Source organism: Larimichthys crocea, chromosome VIII (genome assembly GCF_000972845.2).
Source record: "Larimichthys crocea isolate SSNF chromosome VIII, L_crocea_2.0, whole genome shotgun sequence".
NCBI classification, from domain to species: domain Eukaryota; kingdom Metazoa; phylum Chordata; class Actinopteri; family Sciaenidae; genus Larimichthys; species Larimichthys crocea.
The window spans coordinates 21,024,166-21,043,538 of NC_040018.1; the positions used below are offsets into that span (position 1 = coordinate 21,024,166).

The 19,373-nt window shown below is 37.4% G+C and overlaps 3 protein-coding genes and 3 pseudogenes across 3 annotated transcripts in view; 4 read left to right on the forward strand and 2 right to left on the reverse strand.

Annotated features, from left to right (window-relative positions):
• The first annotated feature begins 59 nt into the window (after positions 1-59).
• On the forward strand, positions 60-3,914 carry LOC104939657 (UDP-glucuronosyltransferase 2A1 pseudogene; annotated as a pseudogene).
• Positions 3,915-4,431: 517 nt separating this feature from the next.
• On the forward strand, positions 4,432-8,332 carry LOC104925047 (UDP-glucuronosyltransferase 2B17 pseudogene; annotated as a pseudogene).
• A 444-nt stretch (positions 8,333-8,776) lies between these two features.
• On the forward strand, positions 8,777-14,470 carry LOC104925036 (UDP-glucuronosyltransferase 2A1-like). The gene is made up of 3 exons (XM_019263812.2): positions 8,777-8,839; positions 12,309-12,445; positions 12,860-14,470. Exon 3 carries the CDS (start codon positions 12,867-12,869, stop codon positions 14,436-14,438), a length of 1,572 nt encoding a protein of 523 aa, XP_019119357.2. The 5' UTR covers positions 8,777-8,839; positions 12,309-12,445; positions 12,860-12,866; the 3' UTR covers positions 14,439-14,470.
• Positions 8,793-14,477, forward strand: LOC113744042 (UDP-glucuronosyltransferase 2C1 pseudogene; annotated as a pseudogene).
• The window catches only part of rec114 (REC114 meiotic recombination protein), a 43,624-nt gene continuing 37,358 nt past the window's right edge, over positions 13,108-19,373 (reverse strand). Inside the window, exon 8 of the mRNA XM_027281681.1 lies at positions 13,108-13,184. The gene's annotated coding sequence lies outside the window, so the exon portion shown is untranslated. The remainder of the gene's footprint in view (positions 13,185-19,373) is intronic.
• LOC109139648 (calcium homeostasis modulator protein 6) lies at positions 15,191-18,770 on the reverse strand. The gene is made up of 2 exons (XM_019263818.2): positions 18,193-18,770; positions 15,191-17,968 (listed from the first exon to the last, which is right to left on the reverse strand). Exons 1-2 carry the CDS (start codon positions 18,655-18,657, stop codon positions 17,816-17,818), a joined length of 618 nt encoding a protein of 205 aa, XP_019119363.1. The 5' UTR covers positions 18,658-18,770; the 3' UTR covers positions 15,191-17,815.

The following is a 19,373-nucleotide window of genomic DNA, read 5'->3' on the forward strand; positions in this document are numbered from 1 at the left end:
ACATACAGGAGGCTGCTGAAGTAACTGAAGACGAGAAGGATTAACATTAACAGTGACAGCTAGTGTTGTGCTTTCAAATGATAGCAGTCAGTACAAAGACAGCAGCTGAACAAAGCCAGAGCAGACGGATGTTAGTATAATTGAAATTATATTTCGTGTATACCTTGTGGTCATGTGTTTGGCTGTTCTAATGTGGTTATGATTGTGGTTAAATAAACAATAAACACACATAAGTGATAATAAATGAATAAAACATTGTAGCCAGAGGCCATGGGCATTTTTTCAGGCATACACATTGAATTCATCAAGCCTAAATATATTCACTTCAGTGTACCTCAAAGTATTTCAACACATTGCTTCCCAATTCTGTCAATCAGTAACTTCTTTCTATCATAGAGAAAATAAAATAGCCACTGAGGTTCCCGCTCGTTCCATGCACAATTTTTGCCTGTTTGTCTGGTTCATCATCTGTATGCTCCACCCCTGTCCTAAACTGCTACTCTCTTCAGAATTGAAGTTTGGACTCGTTTGACTTCAACAAACTGGCAATGTTCAAAGCAGTTCTCTAAGACTGTGACTTTTACTGCGTGTGGAGTAAAAATACAGACTACTACAGTAAGTAGAAATGCATTGTGTTAAGAACGTTTGTGATGCTGACTTACTTGCTTGTTCAGTTCTGAATCCTGATGTAGTATTTTGTGAAAAGTAATGGTTTTCAACAAATGAGCTTCAACTTGCAATCTACTGTAAGCACAGTGTGGGTTGAAAAAGCAATCAGACCCAATGTAATTCTCTTCTGTACGTCTCATTTTATATCATTTTACATCAAAAAGTGACTTTTATGAGAAGTTTTTAAATGTTGACAAACAGATTTTGAATCTTAAGCTGACTGTTAAAAGTGATGATCAATAAAAAAGGAGGTTTAGAGAATCAAAGTAATTAAAATAAAAAAAAACAGAATAGAAAAAGAGTTGTCCTTTTAACACACTGATATGTGCAAACATTTTCAATGATCACAGCATATTTCCACTGTAATAAGATTTTTTCTTTTTTATCTTGGTCAATTGATTGTCCATTATTTTTATTTCAGATGAGGCTGCTCTGTTTCTACACTGCTTTGCTGCTGCTCATCTTTACACCCAAAACTTGTCATGGTGGGAACATCTTGGTCTTTCCTACTGAAGGCAGCCACTGGATAAACATGGATATCCTACTTCAGGCTTTGCACTCAAAAGGACACAATATAACTATTCTGCGTTCCAGCAAAAGTTGGTACATCAACGAGAAATCCTCTTATTACAATACCTTTACAGTACAAGTGGAGAGGAGCTTAGATGAAAAGGCCATTACAGAAATCATATCTGATTTCATTGAATTTGAAAAGGGGGCTGTTCCCTTGACAAGTTTCCTCCATGTGACTGTAGGATTTTTCAGCAAATTAGTTGATGTACACACAATCATGGGTGAATTTGTGTCAACAATGCTAGGTGACCAAGAGTTGATGAGAACCATGAAGGACAGTAAGTTTGACTTGATGCTTACTGATCCCTGCTCAGGTGGCGGAATTATTTTGGCCAAATATTTGAACCTTCCTTTGGTTTATAATGTTCGCTGGATACTTGCTGGAGAGGGTCATCTTGCTATTGCTCCTTCACCTGTTTCATATATTCCTATAACAGGATCTCACTACACTGATAAGATGACCTTTTTTCAGAGAGCTAAAAACATGGTCATGTATCTAGCTGTCCAAACACATCATCACCTATTGGTTAAGCAAGTATACCAGAGAATATGTGACAAATATCTTGGGCCTGATAATGATTATAACCTTTTAATGCTTGATGCAGACATTTGGCTCATGAGAGTGGACTTTGTGTTTGAGTTTCCTCGTCCTACCATGCCTAATGTTATCTATATCGGAGGGTTTCATTGTAAACCTGCCAAACCTCTTCCTGAACACCTGGAGGAGTTTGTTCAGAGTTCTGGAGAGCATGGATTCATCCTCATGTCTCTGGGAGCATTTGTAAGTAACCTTCCTGCTGAGATAACACATGAGATCGCTGCAGCTTTTGCCAAATTACCTCAGAAAGTCATCTGGAGGCATAAAGGTGACAGACCAGTGACTCTGGGCAACAACACTTTACTAGCTGACTGGATGCCACAGAATGACCTTTTAGGACATCCCAAGATAAAACTATTTGTGGCTCATGGAGGAACAAACGGTGTTCAAGAAGCAATTTATCATGGAGTCCCAATTGTGGGCCTACCTTTGTTTTCTGACCAATATGACAACCTGCTGCGTCTGAAAGATAGAGGAGCAGCTAAGATTCTAACCATCAATGCAGTGGACAAAGACAACAACTTCCTGAAGGCCATACAGGAAGTTCTGAATCAGCCCTCTTACAGGATGAACATGCAGAGACTCTCCAGGCTGCACAGAGATCAGCCAATGAAGCCGCTGGACAACGCCCTCTTCTGGATAGAGTTTGTCATGAGACACAAAGGTGCTGCTCACCTGAGAACAGAGTCCTACAGACTGCCCTGGTATTCCTACCACTCTCTTGATGTCATATTATTTTTACTAACATTTGTACTACTTATTATGTTACTTTTTGTTGGGTTAGTACGGTCATGCTTTAGATTATGTTTGAAAAGAAAGGTGAAATCTGACTAACCAGGACAGATAATTAATCATTATAAAGTCAGCAAACATATTGTAATATTACAGTCTAATATCTGTGATCAGTTGAATACTGAAAGGAGTAGACATATTACCTTTGATCTATCTCTGCTTTGAGTTGATGCATGCTTTTGCAATTTTCTAGAAAAATATCTATTGTGAAGAAAATCACAATTACCAGTCATGACTGCTAACTTACAGACATGAAGTCTGCTAGATTATTTTGTCTAAAGTGAAGTCATTTTAATTTATCTGTATACATACAGCAATGCAACATTTAGTATATACTACATTATGCAAGGTGCAGCTTACCTAAAGGCAGCACCCTACAGACTGCCCTGGTAGTCCTACCACTGTCTTGATGTATTTCTGTTCCTGACTGGAGCTGTGCTACTTTTGTTTTCTTTCACATCTGGAGTCAGATAACAGAACAAATTTTATGGAATATGTTAAACTTGCATGAAGATGATACAAACCTTCACCTTATGTTCATTCTAAACATGATTTATCATGAGTAATACAAAGTTTGTTAACATTTAAGTTAATCAAAATCATTCAGAAAGTTATATTTTGTGTCACATCTACAGATGTCCTTAAAGGCTCAGATGCTTTGTTATGTCAACCAAAAAAGCCAAGATCTGTCAACCATACAGTATCTGACAATCCTAGCAGGCCATAAATAATATATTATAGCTGCGGGCCGCATGAAATCGGACCATGGACCATGATTGGCCCCTGGGTCGGACTTTGGACATGCCTGCTTTAAGGAGTATCAACAGAGATATTTATCTTTATTTAAGACAAATGGTAGGCGTGTTCTTAATACCAAATGTCTTTAGGTATTATAAGACAGCTAGGGCTCATGTGAGCAAAGAAATCTTTGAAACATATCTATGTTGTTCTTGGTGTAGCTAAATGTAATGTAAAAGCCCTGCACCGTTAGTTTTAGAATTGATTTTAAGATTCTCTTATTGGTTTTTAAATCACTGAATGGCCTGGCAACGACCTACCTTTGTGACATGCTACAGAAGTACCAAGCAGGTCCCTCAGATCCTCGGCATCTGGACTCCTAGTTGTCCCCAGAACCTCCACAAAGAAATTTGGTGAGGCTGCTTTTAGCTACTGCGGCCCCCATCTCTGGAACAGCCTGCCTATGTATCTGAGGGACTGCACCTCTGTAGACATTTTTAAAAAACAACTTAAGACATACCTTTTTAGCCTGGCTTTTACCTAAGGTGCCTGGCCATTCACTGCTGAGTTTTTATGTCCTGATCACTCCCTGTTACCTTTATCTCTGGTGCTTATTTACTGTACAGGCCTTATAACTTTTACTGCAACTGTTCTTAAATTATGCCTTTTACCCTATAGGTCTCAATTCTTCTTATTATTTGTTTTATGGTTGTAGTTTTATGCTTTTTACTCTTCTTCTTATCTCTAGTTTTTCATGCAACTGCTCTTTTACCTTAAGAACTGTTAGTTGTTAGTTGTATTTCTGTTTTTACTCTGCTCTGTGAAACACTTTGGGCTACAATTCTGTATGAAAGGTGATATATAAATAAATAAAGTTGAAGTTTCCATTCTTTTTATAAGCTTCTCTGATTCATGATTCATATATATATGATTGTAATTTCACCGCCATCCACTAGGTGGTGCATGTTTTTATTGACGTAACTGATGTACTTAAAGGTTAATGTTAGCATTGCAAGAAACTGACGTTATCCTTGAGGAGGTCAGTGCAATCAGCTTCAGGTGTTGCTGCTTTGTGATATGTAAGAAAAATCCAGTTTTTCAAGTTTTATGGTTTGTACTTGAATTTGAAAAGGAAACATTTGCCAATATTGGAACAATATTGACTTTACAACTCATTAAGAAATGGTGAGTTGTAAAGAACCTTACAAAAAAACTGAAGTGTTTATCTACAGCTTGGACATTTATTGCAAGCATGAGTCACATCAAATCTCACATTAACAGCCTCTCAGTGGCATTGACAGTCTCTCCATAGTGCATTCATTCCTGTGTACATATCATGTTTTATTCCTTATTTCCTTTCTTCCTTCCTTGATAACTGCCTACCTTGCATTACAGATCCAAGCCTCAATAAGTCACATTTGAGTGTGACTTGCCAGTATTTTGTTTGTAGCCTGAAGATTCAGCAGTGTTTTTTTTATATTCTTAATTTTATATTCATTTCAATGTTGTAGCTTCCTTTCAGATTACCCTGATTATAATATGATGTCTGATGTAGGTTTGATAAAGCCACAGTAAAGAAAAAGAAACACTTTTCTGCTGATGGCTTCAAGTTTTGCCTCATTGCACAATAATGAGTGATCCTCTGTCACAGCAACAAGATTTTAATGTTCTTGCTGCAGAACTAGTATCAGGGGTGTGGACTGTTGCAAAAAAAAAAAAAAAAAAAAAAAAAAAAACCCGAAACAAAACAATAACCAGGAAGTGTCAGCTACACACTGACGAAGACAAAAGAAAGCAAAGAACATTTTAACGCAAGTTTGTCATTTAGATTTTTTTCTTGCACGTTACTGATCTTGTCACAAGAGTTGTAAATATTGCCATACTGCAAATTAGATGTTTTAGGTCTGTTTTATAACTTTTGACAGACACGTTTTATCATGTGATAAATCAGGTCCGTCAGACGTTAAAGGATTGTGTAGTTAGGAAAAAATATGAAATGTATTCTTGTCTCAATTACTGCTTAGTGAGTTTGATATGATAATGCATGCAGTATATTTATATGACTTAGAGTTCTTCTTTTACCCCATTTTGACTTAGGATTTAGCGAGATGTCTGAATGTTTTGCACAAATTGTCAAAGTGTTAATCAGTTAGTGTAGCATCCAAATTATACTGCCTGTGGTGCAAATATAAAATCCATTGTTAGTTAACAAATTTTTCAGTATATTTTGGGTTTTAAAATATCAGTATTTCTACAATGCACAAGGTCCTATTAAGTTCTAAAAGAATATGGTGCACTAACTGTGTGCAAGATAAAATTGTGAAGTGCACCATAATGTATACAGTAACTATTTCCTGTTGATAATACCACAGCTAATCTTTTGCAATAACTGTCTTGAGGGTGGAACAAAAGAAACCAGGAAGTATTTTATAGTCACACAGGTTTGACTTTAGCGCTGCACTAGTCTGCTTTGTTTTGCTTAGACCTGAACTATCTGGCAGGAGAGATGTTGACATGAGTGCCAGGAATGTTTTCACTATAAGCTTGACATTTAAAGCTTCTGCGTTCGGTTTATGAGTAAGTATCTGTTGCAAAGAGAACATCTCGCATAGCTTTTGCCAGCTAATGTTGCAGTGGAATGTAGATTCTGATGTCCTTGTTGAAGTTATAGATACAACAGGAAAATAGTGTGCATGTGATTTATTACACAGGCATTATGTGTTTCCTTAGATGGAAGCTTTTGAATATTCCTTTTATTCATAATGAATTGTGAAAACACTTCTGCTCAGGAAGAATGGAGCTAATGCCTGTGTAGCTTTTGGCACCAAACAGCAGTGAGGCTCCACGTGCTACATCCATGTGACAGTGGTCAGATGGAATTTTTTCATGCAAATAGAAAAAACAAAGATCACTGTATAGCTTTCTGTTTTGCATATGTTTCCTGGAACACACTAGTAACGGCTGTCTGCTTTTTTTCTATTCTATTTGTTTTTCAGAGTGCACCATTTGAGAACATTTTAAAAATGTTTTTGTTATCGGCTACCATCATCTCTCTTTTGGCTGCAATTTTCCCAGCTGCTCACAGTGGGAAAGTTTTGGTATTTCCACATGACGGCAGCCACTGGGTGAACATGCGAGTACTTGTTGAGGAGCTGCATTCAAGAGGACATGCTGTGACTGTCATTCGGGCTTCAGATAGCTGGTACATCAGTGAAACATCGCCACATTACAATACTGTCACAGTGGATATCGCTGGTGGTGCAAATGAGGATTTTTTCCGGCTCTTTGTCTCTGAAGTTATACAAATTAAACGCAGCAAGGGGTCTGTTTGGGCTCGTTTTGCTTTAGACATGGAGTTAAAAAACAAGTTTTTTGAATTACACAGAAAAGTCTGTGATATGGTCACATACATATTTGAAAAGAAACAGCTAATCAAATCTTTTCAAGACGCCAAGTATGATGTGGTTTTGACAGACCCTGCTAATGGAGGAGGAGTAATGCTGGCTCACTACCTCAGATTGCCATTAGTGTTTAATGCTCGATGGACTGTTCATGGTGAAGCCCATTTTGCTATTGCACCCTCTCCACTTTCCTATGTCCCACTTCCACCTTCAGAATTATCAGATGAAATGACTTTCTTTGACAGGGTCAAAAACATGCTTTTTTACACAATGAGGATGCATCTGTACAAGCAGGTAGTTGGGCCACATTATTCTGCACTGTCCAGCCGCTACTTTGGCCCAGATGTAGACTACTTCTCCCTTTTCCAAGCAGCAGACCTTTGGCTCATGAGAGTGGACTTTGTGTTTGAGTTTCCTCGTCCCACCATGCCTAATGTTATCTATATGGGAGGGTTCCAGTGTAAACCTGCTAAACCTCTTCCTGAACACTTGGAGGACTTTGTGCAGAGTTCTGGAGAGCATGGAGTCATCATCATGTCTCTGGGCACCTTGATTGCAAAACTTCCCCATGACCTAGCTGATGGGATTGCTGCAGCTTTTGCCAAATTACCTCAGAAAGTCATCTGGAGATATAAAGGTGACAGGCCAGCCACCCTGGGCGACAACACTTTACTAGTCGACTGGATGCCACAGAATGACCTCCTAGGACATCCCAAGATAAAACTATTTGTGAGTCATGGTGGAACAAATGGAATATATGAAGCTATATATCATGGAGTTCCAATTGTAGGAATTCCCATTGTCTTCGATCAAGCTGACAACCTCTCCAGACTGAGGGCAAAGGGTGTTGCAAAGGTTATGGACATTTCTGAACTGGATGGGAAAATATTTCATGAGGCCATACAGGAAGTTCTGAATCAGCCCTCTTACAGGATGAACATGCAGAGACTCTCCAGGCTGCACAGAGATCAGCCAATGAAGCCGCTGGAGAACGCCCTCTTCTGGATAGAGTTTGTCATGAGACACAAAGGTGCTGCTCACCTGAGAACAGAGTCCTACAGACTGCCCTGGTATTCCTACCACTCGCTTGATGTCATATTATTTTTACTAACATTTGTACTACTTATTGTGTTACTTTTTGCTGGGTTAGTACGGTCATGCTTTAGATTATATTTGAAAAGAAAGGTGAAATCTGACTAACCAGGACAGATGATTAATCATTATAAAGTCAGCAAACATATTGTAATATATATTACAGTGTAATATCTGTGATCAGTTGAATACTGAAAGGAGTAGATGTTTTACTTTTGATCTCTGCTTTGAGTTGATGCATGATTTTGCAATGTACTAGAAAAATATCTACTGTAAAAAAAATCACAACTGCTAGTCCCGACTTCTAACTTACAGGTATGAAATCTGTTATTACTTATGATTATTTTGTGTTTAGTGGAGTCATTTTAACTGATCTGTATGCATACAGCAATGTAAGATTTACTATGTACTACACTATGCTAAAAGCACTGGCAAATGAATGATCCTGTAAAATAAAACCTTAAATTTTCAACTGAAGAAATATAAAGCAGTTTTATTTTTATTTATTTTTTCCTTTTTTGAAATTGATGGATTAAAAAGAACTGCTCTAAATGAAGATTTTTTTGATACCTTTACCAGCCAGGAGATAATGTTGTTCAGTCATTTACAATTTGTGAGGTTATATAACAAAAGTAGTTGAAATTGCAGTAAAACTAGCAATTTAAACTGATGTATTATCATAGTCATTTGGTTAGACACTCGTAACACTGTAAAATAATCTTGCAATTCTTAAAATGATTTAAATTTCCAGTCATTTAGTTTTGTCACTGACATTTCCTTAAGAGGGAAACACTATGGGGTGACTTTTACTCTCCGTTGCACTTTCTTATCTCCAGTGCCGTGAATAATATAAAATTACAGTACCAAAGTCCAACTCAGGTTGGAAGCTAAAAGGACCAGCACATAATCAGCTCTCTCTCTTTCTGGCAAAGCAGAGACACTGACAAACAATACTTGGACCTGGAAACCAAAAAAGGTAGCATTACTATTTGTTAACCTTTTGCCAATGAGATAACACTATTTGCAGAAGGCTACATATACTACTGCAAAATGTTTAAAAACAAATTATTTAAAAACAGTTAGAAAAGCTTTGAAAGGTCAATGATAGGAATTTCATCATCTATATTAATTTGAATGGTAATAAAATTATGTATTTGATGAGATATAATATGCTTTCTTTACAACTTTAGAATAAATATGCATTGGTCCTGGGTTTGGATCACTCTCTGCTTGCTCTGTCCAACTGCGGTTTATGGTGGGAGAGTTCTTGTTTTTCCTGTGGACGGGAGCCACTGGGTGAACATGAAAGTCATTATAGAGGCACTACATTCAAGAGGCCACCAGGTTTCTGTTTTCCGAACAACAGACAGTTGGTACATCAAGGAAACCTCTCCATTCTATACTTCAATTACACTGGATATAGAGTCTGGATTTGATGAAGATTTTATAGGTACGTTTGTGGCCCAGTTGCTTGAAATCCAGAGGGGAGGGAAGTCTGCCTGGACACGATTTAAACTGGAAATGGAACAAGGACAAAAGGCCTCTGAGATCCATAAGAAAACATGTAAAATGATTGAGCTGCTTTTTGATACAGATTTGATACAGTCACTACAGGATGCCAAATATGACCTTGTCCTTACAGACCCTGTTACGCCAGTGGGTGCTATAGTTGCCCACTACCTCAGGTTGCCTCTTGTTTTCAATGTCAGGTGGACTGGTGAAGGTGAAGGTCATTTTTCAATTGCGCCATCTCCTCTTTCTTATATTCCATTGACAGGAACTGAGCTTTCAGATAAAATGAGCTTTCTTGAAAGACTTTTTAATGTTATCAATTTTGGCTTCTGGAAATTTCAAATTGCATATTTTGTTGAACCATATTATGTTGGCGTAATTGAAAAATATTTAGGTCCAGGAGTAGATTACTCATCCCTATTTCAAGCAGCAGATCTTTGGCTCATGAGAGTGGACTTTGTGTTTGAGTTTCCTCGTCCCACCATGCCTAATGTTATCTATATGGGAGGGTTCCAGTGTAAACCCGCAAAACCTCTTCCTGAACACTTGGAGGAGTTTGTGCAGAGTTCTGGAGAGCATGGAGTCATCATCATGTCTCTGGGGACCTTGATTGGAAAGCTTCCCCATGACCTAGCTGATGGGATTGCTGCAGCTTTTGCCAAATTACCTCAGAAAGTCATCTGGAGATATAAAGGTGACAGACCAGCCACCCTGGGCAACAACACTTTACTAGTTGACTGGATGCCACAGAGTGACCTTTTAGGACATCCCAAGATTAAACTATTTGTGGCTCATGGAGGAACAAACGGTGTTCAAGAGGCAATCTACCATGGAGTTCCTATCCTAGGACTTCCACTGATTTTTGATCAACCTGATAATCTATTTAGAATTGAAGTAAGAGGAGCAGGGAAGATAATTGATATTTTTACTATGAATGAAGACATCTTCTTTCAGGGAATTCAGGAAGTCCTAAATGACCCCTCCTACAGGATGAACATGCAGAGACTCTCCAGGCTGCACAGAGATCAGCCAATGAAGCCACTCGACACCGCCCTCTTCTGGATAGAGTTTGTCATGAGACACAAAGGTGCTGCTCACCTGAGAACAGAGTCCTACAGACTGCCCTGGTATTCCTACCACTCTCTTGATGTCATATTATTTTTACTAACAATTACACTACTTATTGTGTTACTTTTTGCTGGGTTAGTACGGTCATGCTTTAGATTATGTTTGAAAAGAAAGGTGAAATCTGACTAACCAGGACAGATGATTAATCATTTTAATGTTGGCAAACATATTGTAATATTACAGTGTAATATCTGTGATCAGTTGAATACTGAAAGGAGTAGATGTTTAAGTTTTGATCTCTGCTTTGAGTTGATGCATGTTATTGCCATTTTCTAGAATAATATATACTGTAAAGAAAATAAAAAATAGATTATTTTGCCATTTAATTGATCAATGCATACAGTAGTGTAAGATTTACGATATACTACACTATGCTAAAAGCACAGTGTCAAATTTTCAACTGAAGAAATATAATAGTTTTATTTCTTTTCTTCCAGTAATCATTGGTCTGCATGCTGATAACAAACCTCTTACTTTGTTGAAATAGATGTATTTATAAAAAAGAAAAAAAAAGAAGAAAAAGATAAACACTCTAAATGAGGAGTTGTTGATACATTTACCAGCCTGCAGAGGATGTTGTTCATTTACAATAACTGAGGCCATATAAAAAAAAACTAGTTGGTCACACATTCAAGTCATGTTGCTGTGTTTCTTTTTTTTTAAATTATGGAACATAAATAAAATTAGCAATTTAAACTGAAATGTTAATGTAATCTTAACCTTTTATGTGACTAGACACTGACAAATAATCCTGCAGTTTTCAAAATTATTTTGTTTTCAAACTATTTCGTTTTGTCACTAGTGTTAAGAGTCAAGCACTATGGATAACTTTTACTCCCCTTTGTTCTTTTTCATCACCAGTGTTGTTACGCAATTATAATGCCCAAGTCCAACTCAGGTTGGAAGCTGGAAAGACCAGTACATGTTCTGCTCTCTCTCTGGTAGAGCAGAAATATTAGAAAACAATACATGGCATACCAAAAAAGGTAATGCACTATGTAACTGCAATAGCTAATAATATAAACTTCAACCTCTATATTTCATGAAATGGTGATAAAATTATGTATTTGATAAGACATGATATGCTTTATTTTCAACTTTAGTATAAAAATGAGAAAAAATGATTTCTGCTTTGAGTTAATGCATTATTGTAACTTTTCTAGAAAAATATTTACTGAAAAAAAGAAAAGAAAATCACAGATAATCTGTCAAATTACTTTGTCTAAAGTGGAGTCATTTTAATTAATCTGTATGTATACATCAGTGTAACATTAACCATATACTACATTATGCGACAAGCAAACTATTGAATGAATGATCCTGAAAAATAAAGCTCAAATTATCAACTGGAAAAATATAAAGCACTTTTACTTCTTTTTTTCAAACCAGCACTGTTGAAAGCAAACAACTCAGTTTGTTGAAACAGGTGTGTAAAAAAAAATGCTCTAAATAAAGAGTTGTTGATATATTTACCAGCCATATATATTTACCAGGTGATGTTGTTCAGCCTTTTACAATATTTGAGGCCTTATAACAAAACTAGTTGGTCACACCTGCAAAGTAAGTATGTTGCTGTACCTTATTTGGAAGACTGAATTATGGACTTGCAATAAAATTAGCAATTTGGACTGGAATATTATCATAGTCTAACCTTTACTTGATTACACACTTGTAACAATGAAAGACAATATTGCAGTTCTTAAAATAATTTAGATTTCCACTCATTTAGTTTTGTCACTGACATTTCCTTAAGAGTGAAACACTATGGGTGACTTTTACTCCCCTTTGTACTTTCTTATCTCCAGTGCCGTGAATATTATAAAACTACAGTACCAAAGTCCAACAGTTGGAAGCTGAAAGGACCAGCACATAATCAGCTCTACCACTCTCTGGCAAAGCAGAGACACTGACAAACAATACTTGGACCTGGACAGCAAAAAAGGTAATATTACCATTTGTTTACCTTTAGCCAATATAAATGACTCAAAGCTATCTCTGGGTTTGAACTGCAAAGGCTCATTTTTAACTGGCATGCAATCCATATTTTTAGGCCTAGATTCTCTTATACATTGTACAGGTTGCTTGCTAGTTAGTTTTTACTCTACAGGATACAAAGGCTTGCATATGGACAAAGTTGAGCTACAGCATGATACTTTAATATATATGAACACCATTTGATTTCCTGTTATAACACAATTTGCAGCAGCATACACATACTACTGCAACATATTTAATAACAAAAAACAATTATAAAACCTTTACTATCAGTGATGTGAAATTCATCACCTATATTTTATTAAATGATGATAAAACAATGTACTTAATAAGATATAATATGCTTTCTTTCCAACTTTAGAATAAATATGCATTGGTCCTGGGTTTGGATCACTCTCTGCTTGCTCTGTCCAACTGCGGTTTATGGTGGGAGAGTTCTTGTTTTTCCTATGGACGGGAGCCACTGGGTGAACATGAAAGTCATTATAGAGGCACTACATTCAAGAGGCCACCAGGTTTCTGTTTTCCGAACAACAGACAGTTGGTACATCAAGGAAACCTCTCCATTCTATACTTCAATTACACTGGATATAGAGTCTGGATTAGATGAAGATTTTATAGGTACGTTTGTGGCCCAGTTGCTTGAAATCCAGAGGGGAGGGAAGTCTGCCTGGACACGATTTAAACTGGAAATGGAACAAGGACAAAAGGCCTCTGAGATCCATGAAAAAACATGTAAAATGATTGAGCTGCTTTTTGATACAGATTTGATACAGTCACTACAGGATGCCAAATATGACCTTGTCCTTACAGACCCTGTTACACCAGTGGGTGCTATAGTTGCCCACTACCTCAGGTTGCCTCTTGTTTTCAATGTCAGGTGGACTTCTCAAGGTGAAGGTCATTTTTCAATTGCGCCATCTCCTCTTTCTTATATTCCATTGACAGGAACTGAGCTTTCAGATAAAATGAGCTTTCTTGAAAGACTTTTTAATGTTATCAATTTTGGCTTCTGGAAATTTCAATTTGCTTATTTTGTTGAACCATATTATGTTGGCGTAATTGAAAAATATTTAGGTCCAGGAGTAGATTACTCATCCCTATTTCAAGCAGCAGATCTTTGGCTCATGAGAGTGGACTTTGTGTTTGAGTTTCCTCGTCCCACCATGCCTAATGTTATCTATATGGGAGGGTTCCAGTGTAAACCCGCAAAACCTCTTCCTGAACACTTGGAGGACTTTGTGCAGAGTTCTGGAGAGCATGGAGTCATCATCATGTCTCTGGGGACCTTCATTGAAAAGCTTCCCCATGACCTAGCTGATGGGATTGCTGCAGCTTTTGCCAAATTACCTCAGAAAGTCATCTGGAGATATAAAGGTGACAGACCAGCCACCCTGGGCAACAACACTTTACTAGTTGACTGGATGCCACAGAGTGACCTTTTAGGACATCCCAAGATTAAACTATTTGTGGCTCATGGAGGAACAAACGGTGTTCAAGAGGCAATCTACCATGGAGTTCCTATCCTAGGACTTCCACTGATTTTTGATCAACCTGATAATCTATTTAGAATTGAAGTAAGAGGAGCAGGGAAGATAATTAATATTTTTAATATGAATGAAGACATCTTCTTTCAGGGAATTCAGGAAGTCCTGAATGACCCCTCCTACAGGATGAACATGGAGAGACTCTCCAGGCTGCACAGAGATCAGCCAATGAAGCCGCTGGACACCGCCCTCTTCTGGATAGAGTTTGTCATGAGACACAAAGGTGCTGCTCACCTGAGAACAGAGTCCTACAGACTGCCCTGGTATTCCTACCACTCTCTTGATGTCATATTATTTTTACTTACATTTGTACTACTTATTATGTTACTTTTTGCTGTGTTAGTACGGTCATGCTTTAGATTATGTTTGAAAAGAAAGGTGAAATCTGACTAACCAATCCTACAGTCCTACAGACTGCCCTGGTATTCCCACCGCTCTCTTGATTTGATTGTCCTTTTATTTGGAGTTCTGTGATTATTCTGGGTACCTTTGCTTCCTTGATAAGGTGCTTGTGTTCTGTGTGTCTGAGAACAAATATATAGTTACCAAAATCAAATTTTTAACCAAAATGAGCTTGAAAATACATAACATGAAAATGCTGTCTTGGCCATTTGTACTGTGATTTTGATATAAATAATACTGTCAGTGAACCCAGCTTGGCTTATTCTCATAAATATGACAACAAACCAGATCGTTTAGTACTTTCTTTATTTTAAACCTATCTGATTTGCTTGTATTTTGTCAAAATATTTATTTAAAATTTATATTTTTAAATGACTACACTATTTCCTCAATGCTGCACAGTATTGAGGATTCATGATCTTTTTTCATCCAAGCCAAGTGTAGGCTTGTATGGATTCAAATATATCCAATTTCACACACAATGATTAGAGTGACACCAAGTCTATACTCAGCCGTTATACGCTTAAAGCCTTGTCATGTGTTTTACTTGTAGAATTTTGTATTCTGGACTTTCGGATTGCTCAAGCTTGCACATACAAACATATAAAATGACATACATTTTAGTGTTGATGAGAAGTCTCTTAATTTGGTCTGATCATTCTGGGCTGGAGATTTCATTCTAGAAGTGAAATTGAAATATTTGATGAACAAAATATCTATGTTTTACAATATGTTGAGATAATGAATGGTGAAAATGTAAGAATTTGCATATGGATATATGTTTAAAAATACTCAGTGCTTTGCTAATTTCTTCTATGGTCTAAAATGGTAGGCATACTATAGATAATAACAATTTTAATTTAATCTCTGACTGTCTTCTTAAAACAAATTACGTGATACAGTGAGAGCAGATCTCAGTAATGATTTAATAGTACGTGTGCAGGACAGTAAGTGTGCTAATCTTTACTTAACCAATAAGGCGTGCATATAACATTATATAAAACATACATACCTTTAACATATTATGTCTGAGGAAGCAGAATTTACCTATCTGCCTTCATGTAACAAAGGAACAACTGGCTCAGGACTGAGACAAAACAAAATATTTTACTTTACTTAAACTTTTTTATAATGCTCTCATATTTACAAGTTAAAACTCAGGGTGAACTCTTGTCAGATTGTTACATGTTAATTGTGATGAATATTTTGGACTGGGAGCCTTGTCATATACAGTAGTGCCTGTGGCTTAAGAGAATTGCCATTTTGTATTAAGTTCTCCCAGTCCCTGACGTTGTCCCTTAATACTTGGACAACTGGGAGAACTTTTGTAGGGGAAATATACATTACAAAAAAGCTGCAACATTTGCCAAATTACGACTGAAAGTCATAAGAGTGATAGACCAGCTACTTTGGGCAAGAATAATTTATTGTCAAGGTCTTCCAAAATCAAACAGTTTATTTCTCATAAAGAAAGTAAAGTAGTTCAAGACTCCTTTGAGTCCCAATAGTGGGTCTACATTTTTTGCTGTTGAATACGACACCCTGCTGAGTCTAAAAGTGGGGGAGGTGAGTGGACAAAGACAACAACTTCCTCAGGGCCATCCAGGAAGTCCTGAATAAGCTCTCCCTCAGGAAGAACATGCCGGGCCTGCCCCAATTTCTACACTTAATGGGCTAAACTTCTAAATAACAAGAAATAGAGAACTACACTACTGCTGTCAGGTTTTGGCAGACCTGCAGAAAGACCAGCCCATAAATGCATTGAACCACAGTCTCTTCTGGATAAAGGCTGTCCTAAGACACAAAGGTGCACAAAGTCTACAGATTATGGTTGTTTCCTCTGTAGACACCATGTGTTAAACGGATTATTCTGCTGTTTTTTTTGTTTTGTTTACTGAAGGGCCCCTGTTTCAGCTGTGCTCTACTGAGAGGTTAGACATTTAATATAAGCCCACTAAATGTTGAAAGGATATTCCTAATGTTCCCATACTTTACTGTGAACGTCAAAACAGCAGCATTTGTAATTCAAACGATTATGTTCAGTTCAACAGTGTATTGGTTTTTGTAGAATTCATTTGCTAGAGAGGTGTTACAGTAAAACCTAGTTTCACAACTAAGACAAATTCCCAAGATTGTCTGCTTGTGATGATTGTAGAAACGAAAACATTAACGAAAAGAGGTTAATATGACATGACTGTACAACATCCCTGACGGTTTACTTCAATAAATAAGTTTTCTTTTATTACAAAACAATAAAAAAACATACTGAAAATACTACATCCTACTATAGTGTCTACATCCTACTATTGGCTGGTTGCAGCCATGATACAAATGATCATGTACATGGTTTTACATCTCTAGCTGTCAAACAAGTAAATCATTAGGAATATCAGTTCAGTCTGAATTAGGCTGGATTACACATGGAGAGCGTCCAACCCTATAAGTCTGGAGATGTTTTCTACCCAGGTAGAAAAACAAGTATTTTATGGAACATTTTCATTTTTGGCACACACACCTCAAATAATAGTACAAGTCAACTAATATTAGTCAGGTCGATATAAGCTGCCTGATGGATCCCACTTGTGTCAGTACACTGTTTAGCTAATACAAAAGGCACGAAAATATTCCAGGTTAAAAAAACATGAAATACTATTTTCAGTGTATAAAAAGACAAAGGAAAGCAATACTGACTGAGAGCAGCTGACTGACAATTCAAAAGTTAACAAAATGTACCAAAGTGAAACAACTTTAAATGCACAGTTTAAACAATGGGGGGTTATTCACTAGACTATCTCTTGCAGAAACTTCCTGGAGTCTCTGTTGGTCGGCTGGCCACTGCTCCATATATACAAGAAATATCTAGCACATAACTCCCTGTAAAACAACAAATTATCATTTTTATACAAGTTTCTGTACATCTCAAACTAGCAAGATATTACAGATGAATTGGTGACCTTGTTGGCAAGCTTATTTTGTTGCCTGTGGACAGAATCAGACTGTTTACCACTCTATAACTCTTGGCAAAAAGCAAATAAGCATATTTTCCAACATATCAAACCATTAATTTTAAAGATAAGTAAAAGCTAATAAATTGATGCACTGAAGTAGGAGATGAATACAGGCACAACACCAGTTACATATTCACTAATAATCAGAAAAAAACAGAAACAGTTATCAATTATATCCAGATTTACAGCAACTTCATACGGCTGCATCATTGACCATTCAAGCCCTATGCCCACTTTATATAAGGTAAAATACTTTCAAACAATTAACAGTTGTTATAAAAACTCATAGTAATGTCTGTTTAGGGTATTTACAAAGTGTCCATGCAAGCAGAGCAGATGTGGTGGGTGGTGTAAGTTCTCTCATGATGTCCTGGACTGTGGAGAGCTCATCCTGAGAACAGTGAGCTCGGCTACATCTGCATCCTGCATCTGCACCTCTTGTTGGCAACTTTCTCTGATTACATACACTACGAGACCCACACAGATGAAAATTAGGAGGATTATGCCTATAACCTGGGGTACAAAAAAGTAAAGCAACACTTTGTTTAGTAGACATCCACAGAAAAATGTATATTTTTGATGAACACAGTCTATTAACAAAGCTATATTGATCATTTCCAAAAGGTAATGGCATTACATTATGGATATATTGTCTCCAGTGCCTACTCTGCGGAGGAGGTGTTTCCACACCAATCATCCTATATAATCTTTAGTAAACTAGAAAATATTCAACTCACCTGAGAGAAAACAAAAAGCTGCTGTGAGCGGAGCATTAATTCTTGTGGGGTGACATCTCCCTCACTTATTGGCTCACACCACTTCTGTGGAGCTGCCTTGTCAACTAGTACAAATCTACCCTCCCAGTCTGTCATAGCACAAGCAAAGTATTGGCCATCGAGGAACAACAAAATCAGCCACACGATAGCAGGAACAAAACTGGAGAGGGAAATAGTTTTCCTGCACCACATATCACATCTGCATCCTTGAATGATCAGCATCAAAGTGAAGGCCATGACGGCAGGAATGATGAAGAATGCTGATGAAAACACTCCGTTCCATGTAGGGTTGCAAGGACACTCAAACTCCAGCTCCACCAGCTTCTCTAGTCCCATGAGGATAAAGCCAAAAGCCACATTTGATACCACCGGACTGTTGCTAAGTTCATTTTTCAGCCTGGTAAGCCATTGTTGTCTACTTTCCATACTAGATTGACCGAAAAATGAAGACAAACGTTGTAAAAAGCCCAAAAGAGGGTCCACCGTTGTGAACACATTGGCAACAGCTAAGTGATGCGTAATTAACGCATCCAGCGGTAAGTTTTCCCCTCAGGCAAAATGCCACATTTCCACTCTGATTGGTTTTGAACAAAGGAGGATGTGCCGTCTGCTCTGACACTGCTCTAGCTGATTGGTCTGTGTGAGGTTTCAGGTGGGGTTACATTTTAAATGTGGTCTCCCATGGACAAACTGGAGGGAGGGCTGTAAAGTGGAGGGAAGTTTGTTCTGCAGTCGAGCAAAGACTGGTCATTTACAATATCCCAGCAAAATAAATAAATAAATGAAATAAAACAGAGGAATGGAGGTGCAGGCATATATCAAAGTGCAAGTGTTCACACTGAAGTTACAGACACAAAGTTTTATTAAAACTAAACAGAGACATGTTATAATTACCTAATTATCTAAATAAAGACAAGTCGTTTAATTAAGCTCATAAAACCACAAGCGTTGCACTAAATTTCTCAAGTGCTCAGGTGTTTTTAATTCATTTGTTGCAATTTAAAAAATTAGATCCACACTGACTCCTTCCAGTTTACCTCAACTGGCCACATGAGGTCGCCCATGTGGCAGCACAGATTAAGGATAGAAAGGATTACAGGAGGCCATGTTGAACTTTCAAGGGGATGTGGTACATACAGCTT